Source organism: Grammomys surdaster, unplaced genomic scaffold, assembly GCF_004785775.1.
Source record: "Grammomys surdaster isolate TR1022 unplaced genomic scaffold, NIH_TR_1.0 348, whole genome shotgun sequence".
Taxonomy (NCBI): domain Eukaryota; kingdom Metazoa; phylum Chordata; class Mammalia; order Rodentia; family Muridae; genus Grammomys; species Grammomys surdaster.
In genome coordinates, this window is record NW_021604767.1 from 285,698 (window position 1) to 295,003 (window position 9,306).

At 40.5% G+C, this 9,306-nt stretch overlaps 1 protein-coding gene across 3 annotated transcripts in view; it reads right to left on the reverse strand.

Annotated features, from left to right (window-relative positions):
* The window catches only part of Utrn (utrophin), a 429,847-nt gene that overhangs the window by 257,355 nt on the left and 163,186 nt on the right, over window positions 1–9,306 (reverse strand). For all 3 annotated transcript variants that reach the window (XM_028779235.1, XM_028779234.1, XM_028779233.1), the window contains 3 exons: window positions 7,455–7,530; window positions 4,104–4,309; window positions 1,669–1,786 (listed from right to left, as the gene is read on the reverse strand). In XM_028779235.1, the coding sequence (XP_028635068.1) occupies window positions 1,669–1,786; window positions 4,104–4,309; window positions 7,455–7,530 (400 nt within the window). The remainder of the gene's footprint in view (window positions 1–1,668; window positions 1,787–4,103; window positions 4,310–7,454; window positions 7,531–9,306) is intronic.

Consider the following 9,306-nt stretch of genomic DNA (forward strand, 5'->3'; position numbering starts at 1 on the left):
AGGGAGGGAGGGAGGGAGGGAGGGAGGGAGGAAGGGAGGGTGCTGGGGTTGCAGCTCAGCCCGGAGAGTGCTTTCCTAGCATGCAGAAGTCCCTAGGCTCAATTGCAACACTGTATGTGCTTGACATCCTGATGCCAGCCAGCAGCCCACTTGCTCAGAAAAAAAAAAAAAAAAAGGAAAAATGAATAAAGAAAATCTATTAAAATAAGTCCTGATAAGATGATCAGAAGAAAAGCAGAATGTGGCTGGAAATGGTCTGGGGCTGGGAACAGAGAAAATGTCCCACCAAGAGGAGGAGGAAAGATGACTCCAGAATGCTCCCTCATATCAGACTGTTCCACCATAAAAGATCCATAATCAATCAATTATCAAAATCAGGAAGACTGAAGGAAAGTGGCTGTTTAAGTAGAATGAAGTCAATGTCATCCATCACTCAGAGTCCCCAGCTAATTGTCTCCTTCAGGAACCACTTCACTCCATTTATTTTGAAAGCTAAACCCATCTATTATCCCTATAACTGAATGCCATCCCTCAAGAAAAATTCAACTTTACTCGCCGTTTATATTCTCATATGTATTTAAATGAGTCCCTCACAGTCTGCCTAGTGGGAGGACCAGAGACCAGAAAGGTGAATACTCACGGTCTGTGCATGGGAAAGACAAAGTACCTAAGAGATCTAGAGGGAAGTTATGAAGAAGGAGGCTGTAGCAAGAGCTAAAGACAGAAGACACAGTCCGCTGGGGAACATATGTGGGTGGGAAGGATTCACAAAGGGGGTGACACACTAGTGGCTGAGCAATCTCTTCCCACGAAAAGACCAAAATTGGGGTTTGGAGAGAAGAAGACAAGAATGAACAAGATTAAACGGCTAGAAATGTCAAGGGGCTTTCAACAGGGATCCAGAGCAGACCAGATCTGCAAGGGACGGGGGCTGAGGAGAAAGATTATGACGGCCACCAGACAGCGTTGAAGAGAATCCAGACTTGCTTCTGTGTACAATACAGACACAGAATCCTCAGCTCCAACACTAACTCCAAACAGGGACACTGGTTTGTTAGTGTGTTGATTTTATCGGCTGTTTAATTTTCTTTTTAACTGACACATCCCCATATGAGAGCCAATCACAACACATCTATGGAGTGAATTCTCATGTAAGTTTAAAAGAGATGGTGACAGTTTCAGTGAGTAAGGCACAATGGCAGAATTCATTTATAGCGATTACAAGTTTGACTAGCTTTATTCCATTTGTTGACTTAAAAAATATCCAAGCGTTGGCCAGGCATGACGGTGCATGCCCTGAACCCCAGCACTCGGGAGGCAGAGGCAGGCAGATATTTGTGACTTCTGGGCCAACCTGATCTACAAAGCAAGTTCCAGGACAGCCATGGCTCTGTTACACAGAGAAGTCATGTCTCAAAAGAAAAAAGAAATCTTAACATAAGAGAAAAAAATTAAGTGTATAAGCGTTCAGAAGGGATGTATAGGTATGAAGAGGCTGTCAAAAAAATTGAAGAAAAAAAAAGAGAGAAAGAGAGAAGTAATGTTTTCTAAAAGAAGAGTTCCAAATAGCAAATAACATTGATTTCTAGTAGAATAATCTCTGAAGACATGTTTACAAGGGGTAAGGAAAGTGGCTGATAATATGAAGGGCATTTTTTTAAAACTTACATTTTTCTGTGATTGCTGTTCTCACATCTGAACTGGAAGCTTTGTTTTTCAAATTTTGGGCCAACGTAAATACAAAATCAAGCTGAGGATGGCGCTGTTCTAAATCAGCCTTTGTGATCTGCAAAGAGACAAGATCAAAGGGGATCATAAGACAAGCCCCTGACCATGTAGCCCGGTGGGTTTTCTTCCTCTAAGAGGAAATGAAACTTCACTGATGTAGCAAAGGTTTGGAGTCAGAGGCCTTGGGTTCAAATCTCAGGTCTTCCATGAACCAGCAGAGTAACCAGGAAAGACATCTGCCCCCTCCATGTCTCCCCCAGCTCAGTTACATCAAGTCTAAGGAAATTAAATCAAGGAACTCTCACTAAAAATGCTATGAAAACATTAGCAATAGTTGCTACTGACTCCTTTGTACCTGTTCTATATCGATATGTGGGTCCCTTAGAACAGTGGTTCTCAACCTGTGGGTTAACAATTCCTTTGGCAAGCCTCCATCTCCCAACATATTTACATTACAATTTATAACAGCAGCAAAATTACAGTTATAAAGTAACAACAAAAATGAGGTTATGGATAGAACTGTATTAAAGGGGCCCATCATGAGAACGTTTGAGAATCACTGGTATACAGAGATAAAAATGGCATATTTGAAAAGCAATAATTACAGTAACTGCAAATGAATCAACTTAATAAACCACCCTTTTTTTCATGGACTATGTGTCTTAGGTGATAAATACAGTGAGGGCTAAGAATTCCAGGAAGAGTCTATTCTAATTCTAGAACCAATAAATACCAAAAAGATTAGAGAACACAATTCACAGTTGGTACAAACAGTGTGTCAAAAGATCTGTCCAGCCGGCTCCCTATGGACAAACTACTTCTCTAGGCCTCAATCACTCCTACAGGAGCAAGTATTTCCAAATGAAGCAGCATTTCACCCTCCTGATGGGCCCATTTCCCTGACTTAAGCATTGCAGCCCCTCCTGAAGGGCCCTTCTCCCTGATTTAAGCATCTCTTGCCTCCTAGCCATCCTCGTCTTCTACTAAAGCAAAGCACTGTAATCAACAGTTCCCAGCCACGAATCAGAAACCAAAAAGAAATGACAGACCATGCTTGCCAATCGCTTACAGACTCATAAGTTCCCAGGGCTATGCACAGCTTTTGAACTATGTTACCTTTTCCAAAGCAAAAAGAAAAACACTTCTTGCACAAATGTTGACCCTAAAGTTTTTATCAATCCTAAGCCCCTGCCTCCTGCCCCTACCGTAGAATGGTACTCAGTTTATATCTCATCTTCCCACCTCCAGTTCCCATGGCTACTGAAACAGCCCCTCCTCTCCCCTAACGTGTGGCTAACACTTTCCTGGGACAATTAGTAGAAACTATTTTGTCAGAGAAAATCATCTCCTTGATGTGCGCACCTCCTTGACCTCTTCAAACAGCAGTTCTTAACCTTCTCAGTGCTGCAACCCTGTAATACCCTCAGGTGGTGGTGACCAAACCCCCAACCATAACGTTATTTTTGTTGCTACCTCAAAACAATAATTTAGCTATCATAATTTGAATTGTAATGTATTATTTTCCAGTGGTATTAGGCGACCCTAAAAGGATCGAGAACTACTGGTTGAGAACCACTAATTTTAAAACTCAAAGTTCTTGGTGATATGGGAATGAATCAGCCCCTACCATACCAGATTGTTATGATATAGGTAAGATAATACATGTGAAAGTAAGAAAATATTCAGCAAACATTAAGCACTTAGTAGATGCTAGCAATAACTACTATTTTACTATGCATTTCTATCTAAAATATTATTTTCAGTATTACTCTATAACAGATAAGCTATAGCTTAGTCTAGCATATACTAAGTATGGAAAAGAAGAAAATACCATGAACCAGCAGAGTAACCAGGAAAGACATCTGCCCCCTCCATGTCTCCCCCAGCTCAGTTACATCAAGTCTAAGGAAATTAAATCAAGGAACTCTCACTAAAAATGTTCTGAAAACATTAGCAATGATTGCTACTGACTCTTTGTGTACCTGTTCTATATCAGATATGAACGTATATGTGATACAATTATCATCAGAAGACATTCATTTCTAAGATCAGAAATGAACTCATTATAAAACCTAAAATGAAAACATAGGCTTAGCAAATATTCTATATTGCATTGGGCATTACACGGAACAGTAGCTTACAGCTATGCAGTGTCCAGCTTTATGGTATCAATGCTAGACTTTTTCACTGAGCCTTCAGTTCTATTTCATCAACTTGAGCTAACACAAGAAAAGCTTTATTCTTTGTAGTTAGCCCTGGATGGCTGCCTGGCAGATAAGGAATATTGTAAAGCTTGTCTTCTCTGAATTTAGGATAAACAAAGGAGACCTAAGGAGAGGGTACTGCCCTGGCAAGCCTTTACATTCTGCACCTACTTTCATCCGGGAAACTGTTTTATTGATCTCTTTCACGTCCCCCACAGTGACAATGTTGGACTTCAGCATTTGGTCGATCAATACCAGCCAGTCAGCCAGTTCTGTGATGGTTTTATCCAAATCAGCAGGAACTGAGATCTCTGGGCCACGCAGGGAAGCATCTGCTGCAGATGATACTAGCACCACCTTTTGGACATTGGGATGAGCTGAAACAAAAGATGCAGCAAACCAAAAATAATCAACAGGATGCAATGGTTAAGATGTGGAGTGAGGGCATGCACATATGTGTATGTAAGTAAAACTGTTTCTCTAAGAAGTTATTTTTATGTTGAAACGGCATGGATTAAAATAACCACATGTATTTAATAGCCATAGATCCAATACACAAGGCCCTCTCAAAATCCCATGCAGTCAATAATGCACATACAATCAACATTAACACAAAAAATAAAGCAGTAAACAAAGCGTGCGCGCGTGCGCACACACACACACGCATACACACACACACACACACACACACACACACCATGATAAATTAGAAGTACAATTTCATTGGGTCAGGATACCTTATTTAATTACAAAGCAAATTGATTCCTACTTTTTCTGTTCTTTTCATTTAAGTTTATAGCATATTCATATTTTATTTTAGTTCTTTGTCTCTTTGACTCTGTCTCCTTCACACTCTCTCTGAGACATAGGTTCTCCAAGTATAGCCCTAGCTGGCTATGTAGACTGGGCTGACCTCAAACTCAAAGATCCATCTTTCTCTGCCTCCTGAGTTCTGAGATTAAAAGCCCATGCTAACACACCTGAACTGCATGTCTCATTCTTAGCTAAGCACAGTATGAACACCTATATAAGAAATTACACCAATATTCACTGACTTTTACAACACCCTTCCTTTTAGGTACACATTGAGCAGTACATGTAGAATTTTCCTAAAATCCATTCTTTACTGAAGAGCTTAAAGGGAAAGAATCTTTTTGTGTATAGCATTTTCCACATTTCCAATCTCCAATTTAGCAGAGATTTCCCAAAGTAAAATCACTGGATCAGCCAACATTTTGAAATTCAAGTATTTAATCTTTTTGCAAAATGGAATTTACATATCCAGCAGCCAGCTGAACATCCTGCATCTCCATCAACAGGGCTCACCTTGGTACACACCTGCTTCCATTACTGCAATGGACGTATTACTAACAAAGGTGTTTTCATGCTTCTGAACCAAATTGGTATATTTGGTAACTGTGACTTTTAGTTTGATTTTTGTTTCTTTGTTTAGAATCTGCTTCCTTATCAATTTGGAAGAAAATATAACCCCTTGCCTCTGAGATGAAAGCAATGCCACTGTCTGGGCTATTTTTTTTCTTGTGTTCTATTTTTGCAATGTGTATGTCCTCCCGTCCTCTCTCTACTCCTCCCTAAGTCCTCTACTTTGTAACTACTTACATCTTAACAAACGAGGAAACCAAATGCATTAATCTTTCTGAGAGGGGCTATCCTCCTAGGGTTTTATTTTATTTGTTTATTTATTGTTTTATTTAATATTGCTTATTGCTTTATTTATTATTGTTCTTATTTACTAATTTATTCTTTATTTGATTTATTTTTTTTTATTTTATTTTTCTTTATGTATTTGATTTATTTGATTTTATTTACTCCTTTTATCAGAGGAATCCATCTTCACCTTCACAGTGGGCAGAGAGGTCTCACATGCTCTCCAAACGTTTTAAAATAAATTCTTGTCTTCTCCAAAGATTGGATAAATGTTTTCTTTCTGTTACATGTATGAGTGTTTTGTCTGGAGATATACATATATATTCATTCACATCATGTGCATTCCTGCTGCCCACAGGGGCCTGAAGAGGCCATCCCCAGGAAGATGGATACAAGCTGCCATGTGTATGTTGGGGAATCAACCTTGGGTCTTCTGGAAAAGCAGCCAATAGTCTTAGACACTAAGCCACCTCTCCAGTCCTTTGGTTTTGTTTTTGTTTTTGTTCTTGTTTTGTTGGTCTTTTATACATCTAAGGATGTATAAAATGTTTCTGTGCTCCTTTGTGATAATGATGTTTTTTAAAAGATAAAACTCTTCAGCTGTACTTAGTGAAGCAAGCTGTTTCTTTATGGTCTTGGAACTGTAAAGAAAGAGAGAGAGAGAGACAGAGCGAGACAGAGAGATACAGAGACAAGAGACAGACACATAGGTATATACATACATACAGACATAGATACATACATAGATTATATTGTTGAAATATACATACATAGGCAAATAGATAGATGATAGATAGATAGATAGATAGATAGATACAGAGATACAGAGATACAGAGATACAGAGATACAAAATGTTAATTCAAGTGTTTCAGATATAATCAAGAAGACAAATCAGGCCACAGGGATTTGCAAGGCAAGGTGCTGGGGAAAATAAGTAATACAGAACACAAACTGTGTCAAAAACAAGTCTGCAATATCAAGAAGGGAATACACATTGTTTTTGAAGAAAAGGAAGAAGAAGAAGGAGGAAGAGGAGGAGGAGAAGGAAGAGGAGGAGGAGGAGGAGGAGGAGGAGGAGGAGGAGGAGGAGGAGGAGGAGGAGGAGAAGAAGGAGAAGAAGGAGAGAAGAAGAGGTGGAAACAGAAAAGGTGACCCCAGATAGAAGGCAGCGGATGGAAGGCAGAGTTGAAGGAGGGGAAGGAGAGATGTGGAGGGCACAGAGCAACAGTGAGAAAGTCCCCAGCCTCCAGCCTTAGCTGGCAAAGAGGAATGGGTAGCTGGGGTTAGTCACAGTTGAACACTACAGACAGGAAGCAGAACACAGTGGGTAGGAGAGTTAGCTAGGCAGTAGTGACAATGGCTATATGATCTACTTGGGACAGAAATAGAAGGAAATAAGCAGGAATCATGAGAAAATACACAATGCTCTCCATAACTAAGGAAATAATATTTGCTGGTGCATGGTTTCCTGGGCGATGCAGCCTTCAAAACCCCATGATCAGGGGTTTTGATGGGATCAAAATCCCATGATCAGAACCAAATTATACACACTAAACACCTGTTCTCATGGCAAGTTACACCCGATGACTTGAAAAGGTGCACCTCTCTATTAAATTAATTCAATATTTTCCACCTAGTCCCTCTCCGTCCTTCAGCAGGACCCATGGCCAACCAGGTACATCTTTAACTCGGGGAATGACAAATCTTTCCCCATGCTGAGCATCCAAACAGTCTGAATTCAGATTATGAACAGCAATTGTGTGATGTTTTACAGTAAGTTCTAATAGGATGCTCACACTGTAAGTTTTTCAGTGTTGATAAAAATAACTCTTAAAGAACATATGCTTTCTTACCAGCAATCCTCGCCTGTAGGGCAGAGCAGGGGTCTTGGGTGCATGTCTTCAGAAGGCTAGGCACTTCTCTGCATACCTGTAGCATCGAGCCAAACACACAGAGAAAATAAAGATGATTTTATCTTCTAAAGACAGCCACTCCTCCAAATGAGAGCTCAGTCCATTTTCTTTCAGTTCCCACCTTAGCTTGCATCTCCGCCTTCACTACCCACTGCAATCTTACTGGAGACCTTACCTCCCTGACATTAAGTGCAAGGATGCCAACTAGTCCTGTGTGACTCATTTGCACCATTGAAGCTGCTCATTCCCCTCACAACTCCAATCCTGTAAATACCCTTTGAGTCTGACCTTCTTCCTGCCTCTCTAAGTTTCCTTCACCATCTGTCACATGCCATCACTATGCAGGATAAACCTTTAAGTTTTTTTTTTCACTCTTAATTTCCTATATGAAGTTTTCAGAGGCTAAAAAACTACCCCAATAATATATCTTCCATTCATCTTTCTGTCAAACAGGTATTCAGACACATCCAAACCTCAATTCATGATTTCTATCTTCCCAGAAACTGCCTTTTGTAAGCTTCTCTCAAAACCCTACCTGATTGCTTCATACACTGACCCATCCTTCCCTGCAGTATAGATATGGCATCTTTCTAACACAAATCTGTTTATAAATAACCAATAGCTGTCCGTTTCCCTCAAAGTAGTGAATTCTTCTCAAGATAGAGCCCAAATTCCATAGAGTGCAACACCTGCTCAGTGCACCAGGATCTGGTCTCCAAGGCATCTCTCAGGTGACTGTTCTATGTATAAGTCTACTGTAAAACACATATTCACTTCATTCATTGTGTGACCTCTAGAGCCTTCCACTTGCTGCATTTCCCCTGTACAAAGCCTGTTCCTTCATCCCTCACCTAAGCAGTACTTACTTATTTTTTATAACTTAACCTAGATAAGATCTCCCACAGGTCTTCCTTTGTTACTCTAAAGTACACTAAGTGTCCCCTGGATGTTCCTCGCTTCCAATCTTTAATTGTGGGTCTCTTTGTCTTAACCATGACAAACCCACTGGTTAATAAGAAATACCATTCATCCTATATTCTTCATTCTTCAAATGGTGCCTTGCATGAACCAGGAATATAATGAGAGCCTAGTATGTATATAAAAGAATTGAATGAATAAAATATTCCACAGTAACAGCTCCTAACATGCATAAGATTCCAAAAAAAAAAAGCACTGCTTTGTCTCAGATGTCATAATTACTCAAAGTGGACAATACTAAAATCTATGTTAATTTCATTCCTGCAGTAATAGAATCTTCAGTGTTGTCTATCATGGCATTCCCCAACTGATCACAATGCCCTTTTCTCTATAGTACCAACCAAAACCCTCTGTGTTCCATAGAAATGTATGCTCTCAATGAATATATGGATTTGGCAAGTGATACAGGAGCCAATATGTCCAGAGTGGAGAGCAGATGAGAGAGCATCAGATAAAGTCAGAGATAGCAGCAAGGCAGTCTGAGAGGCCTTATAAATCATAGGCAGGACAATTGGCTTTTACTCTCAGTAAGACGGAAAATCATTAGCGGACATTGCTCAGAGTTACTGGATCTCACTTACATCTTAACAAAGCTTTGGCTGCTGTGCTGGGACAATGAGAAAGGGCTGCAGAAGAGACCAGGGAGGAGGAATGAGATCAGGGAGGAGGAGACCAGGCAGGAGAAGACCAGGGAGGAGGGGACCTGGGAGGAGGGGACCAGGGAGGAGTGGACCAGGAAGAAAGAGACCAGAGAGGAGGGGACCCATGAGGAGGGGACCAGGGAGGAGGGGACCAGGGAGGAGGGGACCAGGGA